The sequence below is a fragment of the Lampetra fluviatilis genome, chromosome 5 (assembly GCF_964198595.1).
Source record: "Lampetra fluviatilis chromosome 5, kcLamFluv1.1, whole genome shotgun sequence".
Taxonomy (NCBI): domain Eukaryota; kingdom Metazoa; phylum Chordata; class Hyperoartia; order Petromyzontiformes; family Petromyzontidae; genus Lampetra; species Lampetra fluviatilis.
In genome coordinates this window covers 14,386,351-14,406,737 of record NC_136279.1, presented here as the reverse complement: position 1 = coordinate 14,406,737, position 20,387 = coordinate 14,386,351, and the positions used below count along the sequence as shown (strand labels likewise).

Here is a 20,387-nt window from a genome sequence, read left to right as displayed (position 1 = left end):
CTTACCCCAGCAATCTGGGGGTTTTGCCTTTGCGTGTGAGTGTAGGGAGCGGCAGGTAAAAGAATTCCATCAGAGGAAAAGAGAAGCGGCTTTAAACAAAGCACGAGCACAAGGACGCCCCGTGAGATCTCCACTAACATCACGATCAGCAATGCCCACGTGATTAGCGTGTCATCATTTCAGTTTGAATACTGTGAACATCACTAGTAACACCAACAGAAACAATGTCGTTACTGTGTGATATCTACACTGTCAGTGTCAACAGACCAGCATTGTTATCATCTCCACCAAATTCAGCAATGGACTGTATATTATTGTTTGGATTGGCAGTACCTACAGCCATAAATTATAGGCATCTTACCGATTCACTTTTAAAAGTGGGAGGGGGCTCAACACCTCCCTTTCTCTGCACTATTGTGCATAACTTCGTCAATTTCCATTTGTTTTTCCATAATTTTCTTCATGAGTAATTATTTTAATATAATAATGATAATCTATGGACATTCGGCATGCATGGTGCCACAAATGGGCCCGCCATGGTGTGAATTTGCAGAAGTAATGCCATGCCAGACATTGGTACAGCACTGGTACTGGAGGTTACCAGTGTTTTAGTGCACGGGCCCAGTTTAGTGGCCATAGTTCTAGAGGCCACGACTAAGGCAAATACGCTTAAAGGGGCGACAGCGAGTTGCAAACAGGAATGTGTGGTCACTGGGACTCATTGCTCAGGTGCTAAGTGGATTACTACATCACAGGATCATGAGAGATGGCAATGGCTTTGGCCTTCATCCAGCAGTAAATTGATTATGACTGATGATGTCAGCATTTTTATACGGGTCTTCAATATGTATGTTTGTGTGTACATATACTGTTAGCATTAATTAGTATCATGTATGCCTCTGTATGTTTAGGTGTCATGTGTCCCAAAGAGTAGCTCTCCAGTCGTGTGCCACAGCAGAGAAGAAGAGGTGCATGCAAACATGACCACACAATACCACAGACACGCAAAATATGATATGTGTACACCAGTGGAGCAGAATGTTCAGCATGGGCCCTGGTACAAGGAATGAAATATGGGCCCCTATCCAATCTCCTCCTACCCGTGGGCCCAGTGCAGCTGCACTGCCTGAACACTTGATTGCTACACTACTGGTGTGCACATGGCACACTTGTACAAACAGTGGTATATGTAAACTGAAATAAATATACATCCACTCTACAGACATATACAGGCAGACCTCTCTTACTGCTCAAGATGCGTTCCTGGAGAAGTGAGCGCTAATGGAATCGGTGCTAAAAGGGAATATTATACCATTGTATATATGGGGATGCATTCCCAACAGCGTTATTTCGTATGAGCAATATATGAGGGCTTCATTAGGGTATCGGCAACGGCGCTCATAATACACGAATGAAAAATGATTTGTGATAATATGTACTGTACTCACGAGTGCATTGTACTGTACCGCTACAAAGCCAGTGATGGGAGATAAGGTTGGAGGACCTGCTGTGCTCCCAGTCCCCGGCTCATTCTCAGAGACGAGCTCCAGGACCTCCTAGATCTTCGTGGTGCCTTCGGTCTAAAGTTGTCTCATGAGCTTTCTTTTTTGGTAGAGCTTGAGGCTCTATCCTGGTCTCGTGAGTTCTCACCTGGCTAAATACTGTACTGTAATAACATTTTAAAAAATAAAATAAAAATCGTCACTACAAATCGTGATAATCTAATCGTGGGGGGTGGGGTCTGGTTGGCTCAGAGCTTATGTCTATGCTCTTGTTAGCTTTAGCGAATGGTGGAGGCAGGTACGATTCCTCAGCCTGCGCTGCATGTTCTCACTCATAAACGTTTTTATATTTTCTTAATTTAATTTCATAACATTTTTCTCCAGGACACAGAGTCCTAAAACGAATTCGTGTTCTACGGGGTTGCACGGAGCGAGATCTGCCTATACAATAATACGTATGCACACACAATGTACGTGTAACTTGACAACACGCGTGTATACTCACGATACACAAGCACTCACATGTAGTTGCTTGTGTCTATGTGTATTGTATGTGCCTTTGCACAGGAGTATTTATTGCGTCTCAAAAATATCAGACTTCAAAACTTCAATGAGAGGCTCGCACTACAGAAACAGCAGGTGAGAGACCGGCATTTGGCTCCTCAGGTGTTTAGTATGGGCCTTGCTGGTGAGGTGTATATATAGTTAAATAATACTATATATACTGCATACATGTGTGTATGTATGGGTGCGTGTGTATGGGCATGGTAGTGTAGTGGTTATATATGGGTGTGTATGGGGAGCGGTAGTGTAGTGGTTAATGTGTGTATGTTTAACCTATTTCGCACCTTACGTAGCTAACCGTGCAAATTAGAGGTGGAGGGAAAGGCAACAAACTACACACAACAAGCAGTTTGAAAGAAATTCGTTTTCAATCTCGATTTAAAAGTGCATAGCTCCAGTGGCTTCTTATTATCAGAAGGAAGAACGTTTCAGATGGCCGCAGAAGCGCATCTGAAAGCGCGCGATCCGGTAACCGTCTTTGTTCGATGGTTAGCCAAAAGCTGCTGCATGGATGACCGGAGTTAATGTGATCATTTATGCTTCTTGATGAGATCAGCAAGGTATTGTAGTTCATTTGTAACAAGCACTTTGTGTGTAATCAGTTCGACCTTATCATATATTCGTTCGGCAACCGGAAGCCAATGCAGCTCGGCGAGCACTGGACGGACATGGTCGGATCTTGCAGTACCCGTCACGACACGTGACAGAGAATGTTGTACACTTTTTTTGTACACGCTGCAGCATGGTAATGTTTTGGCCAGATGTCCTGTAGAGTTGCAATAATCGAGCCTTGTCGATACTATGCTACACGCCAGCGTGTTGGCTATGCCATCACTAAATAGTGGTTGAATGTGTCGTAGAGTTCTGATATGAACATTGCAGGATTTGACTACATTCTGCACGTGGTGATTAAATGAGACTGCTATGAACTCGGCAACCTGATCGATAACAGTGGTAAATATTTGAGTTGGTCCTGAGCACCCCCCCCCCCCCACTAAGGTCAACTCGACTTTAAACGAGTACCTCAGGAGACAAAGGCAACTGTGTGTGGTGTTAGCACGTGTCGTGATGGGTTCTGCAAGTTTCGACCATGTCCATCCGGTGCTCACTGAGCTGCATTGGCTTCCAGTTGCTGAACGAATACATTATAAGGTCGTGCTCGTGACACACAAAGTGCTTACCACAAATGAACCACAATACCTTGCTGATCTCATCATGGAGCATAAGCCATCACACAAACTCAAGTCATCCTTACAGCGGCTTTTGGCTAACCATCAAACAAAGACGGTCACCGCATCGCATGCTTTCAGATGCGCTTCTACGGCCGTCTGGAATGCTCTTCCTTCCGATATTAGGAAGCCACTGGAGCTAGACACTTTTAAATCTAAATAGAAAATTCATGTCTTTAGAACTGCTTTTTGTGTTTATTTTGTTGTCCTTCCCTCGCACCTCCGATCCTGCACGATTGACTACATACGGTGCGAAAGAAGTTCAACAAACATACATATGTGTGTGCTTATGTCTTTCCATAGAGTAGTGGTACTAGTTGACATACTGCGATCTTAATTTTGTCATCAACCTTCCCATGGACAAAAGCAAGAGGTCGCTAAAGGTGACTTGGCCACATGATCCGCTTGTGCTCTGTCAAGCCCAATACGTGTTTGTTAATTGTACTTCCTACAGTTTACAATGATAAATGAAAGAACGTTGTCATCTACGTCCATATGTGTGTGTGTGCATGTACGTATTGGTGTGCATGTATCTGTTATCTGTTTACGGATGTGCCTTAGGTGGTCGCAAATACCGTGGTGGTCGATCCAGCAGCTGTTCTGAACGAAGGAGAGTTAAGACAACGCAAGATCCAAGCACTGAAGGTATCAGTTTCTCCTATCCGAAGGCAACTTTTTAAAATATGTGTTTTGTAGATTTCTTCAACTATCTTTTCTACAATTGTTTGTGAAGTACTTATCACACTGTATTTCAGTGTATGTGTGTGTGCGTGGCAAGCTGTGGTGTAGTTGTTAGGGTACTTTTTATCAACCTGATCTAAATATCTGAACCGGGTCTGGGTCTGCCCTAGTTAGACTCAGCCTCAATGAGTGCCAGGTGCAGTGTCCAAACGTCAGCACTGAGGAGACGAAGGTTGTGTAGTGCTGGCCACGTCATCTCTACTAGCGCCATGCCAGCCTTATGAGGTGTTTGCTCACAGGAATTTCCCCAACAATCTATGTTTCATGGCTTTAATGGAATCTTAATTGTTGTATATGTCTGTGTGGAGAATAGCGTTGTAATTAGGACCCTGCGATACAAACCGAGCAAATTTGGTTTGATTCCTGACCATGGATAACATGGCTGGAAATAAGTTTCTGATCCATTGTTGGGCCTCCTTTATGTCCAGTCATTCGTGGACAAATGGTGCAGTGGGTTAACGAAAAGAGTCTGGTGTGCTGCTGACCATACACATCTTGTGTGCCATGCCATCCTTCACACAGACTTTCATAAACGGGAGATGTGTGTGTTTGCATGCAGGAGCAGGCAGATGCCCGAGCCGCACAGCTCAAAGAGCTCCTGGAGAGGAAGAGGCGGGAGGCATACGAGAGGGAGAAGCGCATGTGGGAGGAGCACGTACGCATGGCGGTGACACGCAGGGACACTTGCAGGGACGTGGGAGATGTGGTGACACGAGGATATGGGAACACAAAGATCCCCCGTATAGCCTTAACTGACTTTTGGGGCAAGTGCTGTTAGCGAGCATCTATGAAGGCTGGCACAGCACACGAAGGGGTGGATGGCCAGTACCACGCCCGGCCACCTTTGTCTCCCCAGTAGCGATATTAACCCACCTTGCGAGGTACTCATTTGAGGCTGAGTTGAACTAGCGGAGGCTCAGGACAAGTTCCAATAATTGTTAATGGTGTTGGCCATGAGCGGGAATCGAACTCAGGTCGTCGGGTTCGTAGTGAACCACTGCATTACCGCTCCCCATGTGGGAACACATGCATACATTCACACACATGTGGTGATGCACAAACACTTGTGAGACACAGATACAGGCAAATAAACATGTTGGTAGTTTGTTTTGTGTATGAGGAATGTAAATATTCACACCAGCAATTTGATGAATTGTCAATCTAGGGTTACATCTCTTTTGTCTCATTTGTTTAGTTTCTTGTTTTTTTCCATAACTTCTTAATAATGCATGTTCATACAGAGAGAACGATGCACATATCAATGATTTTATGCATTGTTACATTCCTCGAATGTGGTGCATATGCACATAATTTTCAATGTATAGAATAGCATGGTTTGTGTGTGGTATGTGATGTTTTTAGTGTAAGTGGTATGGTGCGTGTGGTGTGTGATGCAAGTAGTATAATGGCATGGTGTGTGTGTGTTATATGTGTCTGATACTTGTGATACATGTATGGTATTGGTGCTGTGCCATGCAGCTCGTTGCCAAGGGGGTGAAGGCTGCCCCACGCCCCGCGTCTGCTTCCTCTGTGCTGGGCCTCCCCCACGATGCAGGGGGCCCCATGCCTCCAGATGAGACCGCCACAGTCCCTTCTCATCCCTCCACATCCCTGACTGCAGCATTCGGAGCAATTGGAGTGGTGAGGCTTCATTGTCTGTACAAATGTGTGTGACTGTGGGGAATGGTAGTGAAGCGGTTAGTGTGCTGCGCTACAAACACAGTGACCCGAATTCTATTCCCGCCCATGGCCAACACCAGCTATGAATATTTGAACTAATCTTGGGCCTTTCCTCGGTCTACTCGGCCTCAAATTAGTGCCTGGTGCATTGTGAAAACATCGTTATATGATATGTGTGATATATATTGGTAAAGGTGTGTGACAACTTATACAAGTTTATAGAGGTACGTGTATGTGAGTGCAATATGTATGTGAGTGGACATCAGTCCATATATGTGTAGTGTCTTCAAAAATTACTCACACCGACACGTTGTAACAAGTCACCTGCTTACACTTTATTCACCTATTCTTGCACCGGTTGTAGGCACTCCTATAACTATCTAAATGGTCACTTATGTTTAACTTCTCCCCACTCTAAATCTACCTTTCACCTCACTTATCCTGCACTCAGCAGCTCTACTCTCAGCTTCTTCGCACACAGCGTCTTCGCACACAGCGTCTCCGCACACAGCGTCTCCGCACACAGCGTCTCCGCACACAGCGTCTCCGCACACAGCGTCTCCGCACACAGCGTCTCCGCACACAGCGTCTCCGCACACAGCGTCTTCGCACACAGCGTTTCCACACACAGCGTCTCCGCACACAGCAACTCTACATCTCCACCGCTGCCCTCACCTACGCTCCCTCAGACCCGCTCACCCGTCTGTCCCAGGCGGGGGGATCAGCCAACACTCGCCCGGCGACGGCGTAAGGGTTGAGGTCCCGTTGACGGCTGGAGCGGCAGCAGCGAGATGTCTTCACTCTTCCACCCCGGCAACAACTCCCTCTCCGCTCACGCACACACCCTTATATCCCTCTACTAATTATCCGAGACCTCTCGTGCGCCTCTTTAAGTTCTAGCCAGGCCGGTGCCTGTTGGCCCATCAATCAACCCTTATCTCCCGTCTCCCTGGCAACACCTCTAGTCTCAACGTGCACAACTGGTCGACCCCGTTTAAACCTGCTCTGCCCCTTAAAAACTGGCGGTTTGTCCGTGCAAACCTCGTGTTGCACACGCGCACCTGTTTGCCTTCAATTGCCCTCGGTGAACTGTGCGCACCGCGTATTTAACTCCTCTACACATGCATACTTGAATGTTCAAGTGTGATTGTACGAGTGTGTGTACATGTATGTACGTGGTGTTCCTGTATTGTTAATGAACCTCCTCCTGTTCTCCTTTAGTAATTGCAATTACTGTTTTAAAACCAGGAGCAGCCCCTTCCAGTTGAAGAGCCAACAACAGCCGAGTCCCACTTGTCTCCAACAAAGGTACACACGAGACACATGACTTACATACATAACCAAGTGGTTTCCTACTCAAAGGAGCATTGAGCCATCGGTGCTCATGTCCTGTTCAAAACTCTAGGCCATTGGTGTAGATTAAAATCTCTGTTGGCAAGGGTGAGTCTATCCATAGAACAACCACTGTTGACTTCCCCACAAAGTGGCACTTATTTTATCGACCCTGGAGGGATTTGGGCTGAGTCAGCTCCACCCCAGGATTCAAACTTGCAAACTTCTGATTGCAAGCCACTCGCTTTACCACTGCTGGTTGGCACTCAGACTCAGGCGAAAATATGTGTAGGAGGATCATGGGTGGCGGTCACAGACTCCAGGATTCAGTTTTATACTCATTTAAAGAGCTTCGGCACCTTACTCGACCAGAATATGTCGTTTGATCACCACATGCAAAATATAGTCTGGTGCTGCAATTTTCATATCAGGGTTCTACGACACATTCGACCACTATTGAGTCGTGACATAGCCATCATGGTGGCGTGTAGCATCGTATAGGCAAACCCAAGCAACCTACGACCTAATTGGTTCCTGGACCACGGTCGCAAGTCGAGTCGTCGTAAGTCAAACCCTCGTCTCCCATAGGCGCAATGTTTTACATTGGGGTTCCGTTCCTGGAAACCCATTACATGCCATAAAAATATCAAAATTGACAATGAAAATAAATGAAAATAACCCTCACAAAATTGTATTTTAACTGAACCTAACTTTTACAAACATTTATTAAGTAAAAACAAACACTATATTTTAAAATGCTTAAGTACTTTTCTGCATGTGCATCACATTTCCTCTTCTCAGACATAGCGAGAGGTGAACATTTTTCTAAATTTGAAGAAAATGTATAAAAAAGTGAAGAGCATTGCGAAAGAGACGCTGCGTTCGCTCTAGGAGCAGCTGCAGACTGTACATACGCAGACGGCGGAAGAGCAAAGCAGTGCCAATTGACTAGGCGTCAGTAGTTTTGGTCACTAATGTGGGGGTCTTACTATAATAAAGGTCGTAAAAGTGGGGGATCACAAGTCTAGCCGTAAGTCGGGGGTCACCTGTATCGATAAGGCTCGACTACTGCAATTCACTACTCTACAGGATGTCTGGCAAAAACATTACCAAGCTGCAGCGTGTACAAAATTGTTTGGCAGGTGTCGTGACAGGTATTGCAAGATCCGACCATATCTGTCCAGGGCTCGCCAAGCTGCATTGGCTTCCGATTGCGGAACGAATACATTATAAAGTCGCACTCATTACAAAGTGCTTGCCAAGAAGTGAACCACAATATCTTGCTGATCTCATGAAGGAGCATAAACCATTACGCGAACTCCAGTCATCTTCACAGCGGCTTTTAGCTCGCCATCGAACAAAGACGGTCACTGCATCGCGCACTTTCAGATGTGCTTCTGCGGCCGTTTGGAACGCTCTTCCGATATTAGGAAGCCACTGGAGCTATGCACTTTTAAATCTAGATTGAAAACTCATTTCTTAAGAACTGCTTTTTGTGTTTAGTTTGTTGTGCTTCCCCCGCACTTCCGATTAGCACGGTTAACTATGTACAGCGCAAAAGAAGTTCAACATGCATACTGAGCCACCTGTGCCTGTGTGTAGGTATAACGCCTCTGCCCCTGTGTTTTTGCATGGCTTTGTACATAAGTGTGTGCCTGTGATTGTGTATCTTGTTTGCAGAAGGAGAAGCGTGAAATATTGCGGCGTCTGAACATGAACATGCAGGCGGACGTTTTGGATGTGAAGGAGGGGGTAGTAGTCACAAAAGGGGCAAAGGTCGAAGAGGAAGTCATGAAGAAGTCTGAGGGTGTGGTGGATTCAGAGGTCGTCAAGGGATCAGAGGTTGGGGAGGATGCCATGGCTCACCATGTGGGTGACCCTGGCCCCCACAGCCATGCTGGAGCCGATTTGTCAGCTCATGACCTTCCGGCAAGACACTCGGCATCATAAAATGTCCTCCATCGTCACCATCACGACTATGGTCAATGGCACTGGCATTGTCGATATTCACCACATTTAGCAATCATCACCATCGCTGGCATCATCAGAGTACCTTCACCTCCATCTAACACCACTATCATCACCATGATCAGTCATAACCACTTGGTATAAATAGCTTATTTTAACTGCTCTTTTTCTGTCATGGGAAGTCTTCATATGGTTGCTCACATCCATACAATGTTCTATCTGTATATTGATGGGTCCCTTATTTACAATGCCTACCATTTGTAACAAAGTGCAGCAGAAGATGACATCTAGTTTTACTCTGGTTCTATCTGTGTCGATATGTGTTTCCATGTAGGCAAAGCACAGGCAGCGCTGGGGATTTGGGAGAGATCAAGGATTGGGTCTCTCCCATCTCTCCCTGGAGGAGACGGCTGGCGCTGTCGGGGGTAAACTTCACATGGACATGCTCGCACATGTGCACATTAATGCATATTAAACAATAACAACTGCCAAAATTAGCCACTAATGTCACATCACCATGGCACCTCTGTCAGGCTAGGTAGACTTTGAGGCCAAATGCATTGGTAATAGCTCTTGCTGGACATTTTCAGTTCTTATGGTTTAATAGACCCAGGGTAACAGACAGATTCACCACATGCACTCCTCATTGCTCAGCTGATTATCATAAGCATTGCCCTCTGCCTCCTGTTGGAGGTGAACCATTTTCAATTTCCAAGAAAGTAACGTTATTCACGAATCTTCTCAAGAGAGCCTAATAATGACATTGGTACCAGCTGGTAACAATTCCATTCAGTTCCAGGTCCTCATGTACCACACATTCTCAGTAGACCACAAGTGTCATTTGTAAACCTCCCCTAGATCAACTAAACCTAAAGTGTTTACTTGGTGCTGCGTGTGAACATCACCATTGTGGAAAATAAGGTGGCTAAGATGCAGTGCTAGCCACACCATTCTGGCTATCACAGGTATTCACTAACTGTACTTACCCTAGCAGTCCATTTCATATGGCTAATGGGGATCTTTTGTGTGTGTGTGTGAGAATCAGATGCAGAGATAGAGGAGAGGAGACAGTGGGAGAGGGCCCAGCCGAGCACCGTATTGAGGGCACTCAGAGATGCTCCCATCTCTACCACACACACCCTACTCGGCAACACTGGTGGGTATGACAACTTCACAACATCACCACTTCATCAAGTCTCATAAGCAGGGTGTGACCAGTTAAATTAATAATATCAGGCTATCTAGTGGTGTAGACCAGAGCCAAGAACACTATGGTGGATTTCGAAATTGGGTAGCAGGAAAGTACAGCACACAGTCAACTGTGGGCTCCTGCTCACACAAACACTGAGCTTGTGGTACATTCTCCTTATAGTGTGTGTCCACTGTGAACTTATCACAATGTGGAATTTATCTTGTTAACCCTCAGAGGGATGAAGGACTAAGTCAGCTCCTGTCGTGAGATTTGAACTTACAGTCCTCATTGCAGGTTGCACACTCTTGACCACTGTGCCAACGTTTCAGATAGAAAGCATAATAACATTCATTAAGTATAATAACATTAATAGTGAATGAACATCTTTGCGTGTGTGAAGACATCGAAGATCTTGAGGCTGAAAGTTTGGATGAGGGAGCCGTCATCACTGCAGATGCGATCGCAGTCCCTGCTCGTGATGCATGGGGTGGAGATCCACAGAAGAGGCAAGTGTGTGTATGCACACTACGTGTGCACGTGTGTGTGTGTGTATTTGTGCAGTTTGAGGTATAGTAGCGGTTAACATGCTGTGCTACGAACCCAGTGGCCCCGGTTCAATTCCTGCTCAGGATCACAACCAGTGACATCTGAACTGGCCCTGGGCCTCCTCTAGGTCGACTCAGCCTCAAATGAGTATCTGGTGTGGTGTGTAAACATCGCCATTCGGGAGACAAAGGCGGCCGGACATGATGCTGGTCACCCACCCCCTCATGTGTCGTGCCAGCCTTCATCGGTGTTTGCTAACAGCAGTTCCTCAAAAGTCAATTAAGGCTATACGAGGTATCTTTGTCTGTGTGTGCAGATCAGCTCAATCACAGCAATAGGAATATTCTAGGCTTCTATGCAGCCCATCAGCTTGTAATCATCGTCACGCAAGTCCATCATTCAGTGCATCCGCACAACTGCTTTGGTGCATGCCAGAACCAAGCAAGAACATCTGCTGGACGATGTCGTGACAGGACAGTAAAAATAGTGTCTTTAGTACCAGGAACTTCCGTGGAGCTGAGCTATACACTGACCATCACCTGTAGAAGTGGGAATCCACCTAGCACCCAATTCAAAACCAAAATAGCCTGGGTTCGGTTAGTTACAAGTGATAATTTTATTATTGCTTGCAGTTGGGGTTGGCATCGTTCCCTCGTTTTCCGTAAAGTTGTCATCAGTGACAGACGGCACTGACATTTGCAGGGGTAGGCTGTTCTGTACGAGTTTCAGTATCTCAAGTTGTGGCCTTGTAGACCATTGCCAATAGGTGCATTGTTGTTACATGCAGGAGCAACCATTCATCAACACTCAAGAGTCAGGGATATGAAATTTGTTTTAGGTTAGTATTTATCATAAATTAATGTATACCTCAGGGAATCATTAGTCTATAAGAAATCCCATAATTTTTTTAAATATTTGTATCTTCACGAACTTAAACCTCCATACTTATTTGATTATTGTAATTAGTATAGGCAGTTAAACATGTTTAATTTTGTTGGCCATCATCGTGATAAGCTTTGGTGTGCTGTTGTGTTATATATTTTGGTCATTCAGGGAAGAGAAGCAGGATCCCAGCATTCCCTCTGCATCCTCGGCTAATGAAAAGGTTCAACTGGATGCTGAGAGCTCTGTACTCAGTACCCACACAGGTAGGGTTTCGTGTGTGTGTGTGTGTCCATGTACCTTTGCATACACGTGTGTGTGCAAGTATGTGCAGCGGTGGCATAGTTATGAGCATACTGTGTTAATATTCCAGCAATCTGTGTTTTATTCCTACCCAAAATCCATTCGCCAATTGTAATTGGTATCGTAAGTCAGACTGGACTCTTCCTAAGTCAACTCAGCATAAAATTAGTACTTGGTGAGGTGTCGGCAATACCAACACAAGCCAGGTAAAGCTAGTCTGATGTGCATGGTATTTGATACATCACACCCCTTGTATGCTTTCCTGACCATAATAGGTTTGTGTAACCTGTGTGTCCTTGTGAGTGAATTTAAATTGTGTTATCGGGTCCGTAGCACAGTGTGAAAACCACTGCACCACTGTTACACTCCCTATATATTGGGAATATATATATATAACTCGAGTATGGATAGAGTGTATCTACTTGCCTGTCTCTAATTAGTTTATTGTATTGCTGTTTTAATTCAGTCGTATTAACGTGACACAATGTCTTGCCACTCCACATCCAGCAGCGCAGCCGCCAGACCACGAGTCTGACCCTCAAAGACTCTTCACCAGAGTTGCCCGTCCAGAATTCCCAAAAGAGTCCAGTGTTTCAAGTGGAACTGATCTAAATTCACGTGGATCCTGTGAACCTGGGTTGCCAATTCCCAAAGAGTCAACACAGCCAGGATTGTCCCAAGAAATGGAGAAGCAACAGGATGCAGATCCTAAAATTCCACTCTTCAAGGCAGATGAAAGATTTCCATTGGGAGCTCCAACAAGCTATGGTGACTCCCAGGGGATGCGTGGCATGGACAATGGATTTTCACCAACGCCAGATCACCCTAAGCCTGTGAATTCCAGAAAATCGGGTATATGGCTATTGAGGCCACAAGGCAAACTGTTCCCTGCAAAGCAAGGGTGTTTTACCGCAGAAGAAGTGGTTCCAGCAAATACTGTGGCAAAATACCCAGTTGAAAGTCCAAAAGAGTCTAGAATTCCTGAGGTGGGAGAGGAAGCAGAAGAGAATGCCCCGTTGATACCTCAGCATGAGGAGGGAGGCTTAGGGAAAACAGAAATGCTGGCTGCAGAAGAGTCTTTTTCAGAACAAGCAGCAGATGGAACTTGTATAGGCATTGATGGTGAGATAGAAACACAGACGCAGAGAGAGACAGGCATAGATAGAGAGATAGCTGGAGAGAGCAGGGTAAAAGGAGAAACAAAGAAAGAGACATCCAAAGAAGATAAGAATGGAAGTGAAACATTGATGGAAAGAGAATCACAGGGAGACACACTCACACAAGGAGACACAAAGAGTGAGACAGTCAAAGGGAGTGGGACAGATATGGAAAAATGGACAGAGAGAGGGACTAAGGGAGAAATAGAGAAACAACCAGAGAAAATGGAGCAAGCTGAGCCAAAGCAAGAGACGGTGATTGAGACAGCGGCCAAGGTGATGAAGAAGGAGACACAAATGGAGGAGGAGATGGAGACTGCCCCAGGGAACAGGGGGATGCCTGGATCCTCACGCAGACACAGAGAGGGACACATAGACCCCGTAGAGACATCCAGAGTTGACGGCTCATCGCTGCTGTTGAGCCTCTCACGTGGCCTCTTCGATGTCTACAGCCCCATGGTGAGTTTAAGTCACTAGGCTCATGATGACTACCACAGGACTTTAAAGACGATTATACATTGGGGCAATTTCAGGGCAATCAACATCAGCAATAGTTGCCGCACTAGTTACTATTTAAAAATGTGTACAGATGTGATCATCTAGTGGGCACATCACTCAATGCCATGTTGTAATCCTGTATCAGGTTGCCATAGTTGCTTATAATGTATTGCTGGTGATAATTATCGATGATTCCCATAAAATTGCCCATTAGCCAGCACCATAGAATGCATCGATTCAAGTCTTGAGGCTACGTGTTTCTGTCTCTTTCTCAGTCGGGTCGTCATGGCTGTCAATGCAGTACCTCTGCTTGCCTGTATTCAACTCCTGGGGCAATGTGTATCTCCATGTCTCCCAAAGCCATGATACACTCGAGCAATTTTATGGAAATAATTTCCTGCCACACATTTGCTTTGAGCAGCAATGGAAATTTGGTATGGCAATGGCACAAAGTAAAGGAGGTCTGTAAAGATAATACAAATTTGAGTTTAAAAATTCCGTTCTATAGATCACCACACAACCTCAGGTAGCCGTGTGACTTTGTCTGATTTTCAGTTGCCATTCCAGTTAACCACTAGGGGAACAATGATCAAGTTTGTCCAAGTATGAGCAGCACTTGTTTTACCATGGAAAATGGTGTAGTTAGAGCAAGGATTGATGATTGCCATGGCCTTCAGAAGTCTCTCAATGGCCAAGTCTGGGCAGTGCCTGGCCAGACATGGGGATCGTGTTTCCTTTGATTGCACTTTTTTTGTTTCCTCCCATTTCACAGCAGATGCTAAGGACATGCTCCATGCCTGACCTCCGCCAGGTTCAGCCAGGTCATGGCGACCGGGGTTGTGTCGAGGCCGGGGACTACAAGGGTTCTGATGGTTTTGTGCCCAGGGCAGCAATAAAAGGGCATCGCAGTAATGTGGAAGATCAGGGCATGTCTAAAAGGGAGTCACTGGACGAGGGAGACATTGCCAATGCATCTGGAGAGGGCAGTGGTGATAATAATGGTGGCACCGATGGAGACATTGCCAATGCATCTGGAGAGGGCAGTGGTGATGATAATGGTGGCACTGATGGAGATGACAGTGGTGATGAGGAAATTATAGAGGAGTTAGAGAAGAACAGCAGGACTTGCGGAGAGATTCCAGAGGAAGAATCCATCATTTCAGATGGAGAGGATGAGTATGTGGACCATATGTGTACACACGCATTCACCGCCCATATTCTTACATGCGCTCAGGTATAAATGCACACACAGGCATGCATGTACGCATTCATAAGTGCATGTATGCGCACACCGCAGCTTTATGGCACACTCAGACACCTGAGTACCCTTAAGTACATGCATTCACGTAATGTACTTACACCTTGTGTGTGTGTGTGTGTGCACATGTTATGCATGCACAAGCACACGACCTCCGTACAAGTGGCGTGTTGGTGCACACATGTTGCGTCTATATGGACCGTGTATTGTGTGTGTACACTTGCTTTGCATATGTGAACTTTACCGTATGTGTCATGTGTACAGGTGTTTTAACAATTCTGTGTTTACCCGTGTACTTGCCATGTTGGGTGCGGGCACTCATCTTGTCCACGCAGCGAGCTGGCTGAGCTACAGGCGTCTATGGCTCAGCTTCTAGAGGAGGAGAGCGATGATGCTGACCACACGGACGAACAAGAGGACAGGCTGATTCATGAGGACTGGCAGTCAGGTCTGTGTGTGAATGTGTCAAGAGATGAATGTGTGAATGGATGAGTGATTTCAAGTGAGTGGATGGGTGTGTGTGATCAATTGTGTGTGAGTGAGAGTGCATATGTATATAAATTAGAAGTTAATCTGAGTGTAAGAAAATATATGAGTGCTTTTGTGAATGTATTTGTGTTTTATGCATGCATTGCTAAATATACATGGTTGACAGGTGTGTACAGTATGTAAACAATTGCATGTGTGTGTGTGTGCACCTGTGTGTTCTTATGGGGAGCGGTAGTGGAACGGTTAGCACGCTATGCTATGAACCCAGCAACCCGAGTCGCTCACGGCCAACACCAGATACGATTATTTTAACCGGTCCTGGGCCTCCCCTAGGTCGACTCAGCCTCAAATTAGTACCTGGTGTGGTGTGTAAACATCGCCACTAGGGAGACAAAGGCGGTTGGGCGTGGTGCTGGCCACCCACCCTGTCGTGTAACGTTCCGGCCTTCATAGATGCTCGCTAACAGTACTTGTCCCAACAGTCTGTTAAGACTATACAGGAGATCTTTGTTCTTGTGTCATTTGTGTGTTCTTGTAGGGAGCGGAAGTGCAACAGTTAGCGCGCAGTGCTATGAACCCGGCGACCTAAGTTTGATTCCCACTCACAGCCAACATCAGTGATGATTATCTGAATTGGTTCTGGGCCTCCCCTAGGCCGACTCAGCCTCAAATGAGTACCTGGTGCGATGCGTAAACATCACCACTGGGGAGACAAAGGTGGCCGGGCATGGTCCTGGCCACCCACCCCCTTATGTGCTGTGACGGCCTTTATAGGTGCTCACTAACAGTACTTGCCCCAACAGTCTGCTAAGGCTATACGGGGGATCTTTGTCTTTGTTCTTGTGTCAGGGTAACTAGTGGCACACTGCACGACAATACAGTTTAGTTTCGATTTAAAGCTTTCGTGACTGCAGGGATTCATCTTCTTGGTTCATTCGGTAAAGTCACGTAGAATGGAAATAATAAAATAATACAAATTAAACATAATACAATAATTCTCACGACGTTTCGGTCACAACGCAAGCAGCCGTCCTCAGGTAGAGAGCAGGTCTGTCGACTCTGTCTCCTCGAGGAGACAGAGTCGACAGACCTGCTCACGGCTGCTTGCGTTGTGGCCGAAACCTCGTGAGAATTATTTTATAATGTTTTATTTTTATTATTTTATTATTTCCATTCTACGTGACTTTACCGAAAGAACCAAGAAGATGAATACAGTTTAGATGTACAGTGTCTTAATGCAACCACATCTCGAGATGATCTATAAAACTCGTGCAAATCCGCACAAGCACAAAGAGAATGGGGAAAGTGCGTAGTCGCTGGCTGTCACCGCAAGTGATGGCTGTGAAGCAGACGCGGAGGAGGCTGCAGCATCTTAGAAAGAAAACTGGCTTCGACATTGTCCAACTTGCTTACGGAGCTGCCTGCAGATCTGCCAACCGACTCATTATTGAGTCTCGCAGATTGTCCTTCTATGCTCTGCACATCAATAAGTCAGCTGTCGACCTGCATGCTCTGGCGTGTCGTGAAGAGTCTGCTGCACTCCATCTACCCATAAACTCGTCAACCCCATCTGTGCACAGTACCTGCGATGTTCTTCACCAATTAAACAGTGACGATGAAGAAAAGCAATGCGTTCTCCCGGTCTGCCATCTGAGTTTGATCAACCTGAACATACTTCTCTCCGATTGCCGGTGTCATTAATCGCATGACATCAAGTTCCATCAAATTCTGATGATACACAATTGTACACTGCAATGAAGTCAAAGTGATATGGAGAGCCTCGGTAACCTCGAAGATTGCACACGAGTAGTGCACGTGTGGTTTGCACAAAATGAAATGCTTGCTTCATCAAGAAAAATCGAAGGTTCTACTGGTTGGCACTCATGCTCAGGCAAGAAAAATGTGCGATGATCAGGTGTGGCGGTCGCAGACTCCAGGATTCAGTTTTCTACTCCTCGAAAAAGCCTTGGCACCATACTCAACCAAAATATGTAACTTAAATTTCGATTTAAAGCTTTCGTAACTGCAGGGATTCATAAAATGATAAAAATAAAACATAATATTATGTTTTATTTTTATTATTTTATTACTTCCCTTCTACGTGACTTTACCGAAAGAACCAAGAAGATGAATATGTAACTTGATCACCACGTGCAAAATAGTCAGATTCTGACATTTACATAACAGCGCTCGACGACATATTGGACGAGTATTGAGTTGTGACATCGGCAACACGGTGGGACATGTAGCATAGTATCGACAATCCTCGATTATTGCAACTCATGACTGTATGGGACGCCTGGAAAAAACATTACTAAGCTGCAGCGTGTACAAAACTCTTTGACACGTGTCGTGATGGGTACTGCAAGACCTGCATTGGTTTCCAGTTGCCAAACGAATAAGTTACAAGGTCGCACTTAGTCAACAAAAATACGATAATTGAACCACAATATCTTCCTGATCTCATGAAGGAGCATAAAACAGCACCTTGCTCTGCACAGACACTATGACGACACCACTGTCGGTGGTGAATAACAGCTGTTGTGTGTGCGTGCCTACAGATGAGAGTGAGGCAGAGGGAGGCGACAGCGTGTTTAGTCGCCTGGAGGCAATGCGCGTGACACTCGAGACAGAGATGGGCGTGGAGCGGTTTCTGGAAGCTTATCGCACCATACAGGTAATGTCTCACGCGCAAGTGTAGAAATATGCAAATTCAAACATTGCCACTATCTTCACTCAAATACAGGTACAGTAAAACCTTGGATTGCGAGCATAATTCGTTCCGGAAACGTGTTTGTAATCCAAAGCACTCGTATATCAGTGGTGATCACGTGATGCTCGGCAGATAAAGCGTATGCACGTACTACTCGTATTGCAAGACCTCGCTCGTTTATCAAATTAATATTTATTTTAAAATTTTGCTCGTCTTGCAAAACAGTCGCAGACCAAGTTACTCGCAATCCAAGGTTTTTCTGTGTATATATATTTCCATCTGTTGACTTACCAGCTTTCCAAGCTCATGTTAACTTGTGTAAACCAGAAGAAATTATTCAAGCATGCAAATGCTAGTGGGTAACATTGCTAGTACTCCACCTAACAGCACTTGTTCCCACCATTTAGGAGGAAAAACGTTGGATCTTAGTGTTTTATTATCAGTAGACTTTCCACATACTAGTCTTGCAGGTTATCACAAACCCATCACTCACATCTTCACCCCCTATCCAGGTCATGTGCCATTCTCTCCAAAAATAATGAAATTTAAAAGGGGGTATATTTACAGATTGTTGGTGTAATTCGTTTGTGTGTATATATTACCGGAATGACTTAACACCTTTCAATACATAATAGTATTTTATACGTGTGCATGATTTCTCAGGCATCTCACGAAGACGAGGATGAGTCTGTTGAGGACGTGAGTGTACGTGCACGTGAAATGTTGGAGCCGGGCTTTGCTCATTTCTACCAGAAGATCTTGCACCTCGTCATGGCTGATGGAGCCTACCAGGGTGTGCAACCCCTTGCCTCGCAACGCCCTGCTTCCCAAGCCCTGCCCCACAACGCCTTGCTTCACATCACCTTTCCTCACAATGCACTCTCCGCCTCACAATTCGGGAATAGTTACATTTTCCGGGTCATTCTCCAACACGCTGCTATGCATTGCTTCTGCAAGAGTTTACAGTACAATGATGTCGTGCTGTCACAATCAATAATTTCTCTCTTCCCCTCTGCCCCCCCCCCGGATCTGTATCGGTTTCCAGATAACGACGAGTGACTGTACGACATCAAAACCGGAACCCAAACGGAAAACAAATGGGGAGGAGCAAGCAGGTCATGGGGCATATTGAATACCCAATCCAAACAACACTTGGCTGTCTGGGTTGTTTGACATAAGTTGAAAGTTTCTAAAACAAGAAGTAAGCATAAATATACTTGTTTTCTGGAGCTCAATAAACATCAATGTAGAATACTTCACAAGACTGATATGTCACTCAAAATTGCGAATCTGAAGTTGCATTACTATTCTGGACTCTTTTCATGTTTGTTGATCAATTTTATGATTCCTTCATCTTGTCATGTGTTGGCTTTCACTTTTTTCTACTGTATAAATACTAATTTTTCACAATGGTAAATAAAGCAATGTGGATGGAATGAGTTGTATACCTTTGTTCTGTTATGCAGTTAAAATCAATATAAAAATGTAAGTGTACAAATTGCAAAATAAATCCAAGACTTATTCTTGTATAGAATGGATGGCTTTTGGAAATTGATCATGAAAAGCAACACTTATAAATTCATGCCAAGTATATACTTGACATTTACAAAGAAAATTAAACAAGCAATTTGCCAACAAGCGTGTCGAAATGTATGCTAGAAATTGCACCCAGACAGAAAAAGATCAGGACACATCGCTTAGAAGGATTATTGGCCGGTTGAAGCTAATCTTAAACCTGAATGCTTGACAATTAAGCCGAATAACAAACTTGGTATTTGTATTTTTGAGATCTCAAAATACAACTGGCTGTCACAACATGAACACCATGTGTACACCGACTGCTTGTTAGTGTTTGCTTAAATACAGCTAATTGTAACAAAGATGACATTCGATTTCATTGGAAATGTATTATTTCATCCTCGTTATTGCCCAAACTTGGCCTTTCACTTTGCTGTTAACGTGGGTTAAATTTTGAGATAATGGCAAATTTAATTAGCATTTCCTAAAGCATTTATCAACAAACCAATTTGTTGAATTAGACATGTAGACATTTCTCAAAAATTGTAGATTAAAAAAGTGTGAGGACTAAAGCACCAGACAGCCAACAAAAAAACAGCAAATCGTTTTGACCTTCAGCATGTTGGTTGGTTGTGTCGTGAGGAAACAAGTCTGGTAAACAAGAGTCCTCAACATGGGTGGAGAATTCATGATGGAAGATTATTCGAACAGTAAATGGTAGCAATGAGTAATTAGAAGGCATCAGATTACTAGTGAGCAAGAAACAAAGTGAATTGGTCAGTTGCTGTATCCGACTGCATTACATTGTATATTGA

General features: G+C 44.9%; 1 protein-coding gene across 5 annotated transcripts in view; it reads left to right on the top strand.

The window, feature by feature from the left end:
- The window catches only part of LOC144932626 (serine/threonine-protein kinase Nek1-like), a 32,700-nt gene extending 13,203 nt beyond the window's left edge, over positions 1-19,497 (top strand). For 2 of the 5 annotated variants that reach the window (XM_078856874.1, XM_078856869.1), the window contains exons 17-34: positions 46-121; positions 912-968; positions 2,070-2,141; positions 3,857-3,940; positions 4,596-4,691; positions 5,516-5,677; positions 6,965-7,024; positions 8,729-8,977; positions 9,351-9,441; positions 10,062-10,172; positions 10,609-10,714; positions 11,808-11,902; positions 12,447-13,555; positions 14,367-14,770; positions 15,188-15,300; positions 17,903-18,018; positions 18,718-18,847; positions 19,100-19,497. In XM_078856874.1, coding sequence (XP_078713000.1) covers positions 46-121; positions 912-968; positions 2,070-2,141; positions 3,857-3,940; positions 4,596-4,691; positions 5,516-5,677; positions 6,965-7,024; positions 8,729-8,977; positions 9,351-9,441; positions 10,062-10,172; positions 10,609-10,714; positions 11,808-11,902; positions 12,447-13,555; positions 14,367-14,770; positions 15,188-15,300; positions 17,903-18,018; positions 18,718-18,847; positions 19,100-19,113 — 3,145 coding nt within the window. In that variant the 3' untranslated portion in view covers positions 19,114-19,497. The remainder of the gene's footprint in view (positions 1-45; positions 122-911; positions 969-2,069; positions 2,142-3,856; positions 3,941-4,595; positions 4,692-5,515; positions 5,678-6,964; positions 7,025-8,728; positions 8,978-9,350; positions 9,442-10,061; positions 10,173-10,608; positions 10,715-11,807; positions 11,903-12,446; positions 13,556-14,366; positions 14,771-15,187; positions 15,301-17,902; positions 18,019-18,717; positions 18,848-19,099) is intronic. The other 3 variants (XM_078856870.1, XM_078856871.1, XM_078856875.1) reach the window with 3 other exon arrangements.
- The last annotated feature ends 890 nt before the right edge of the window (positions 19,498-20,387 follow it).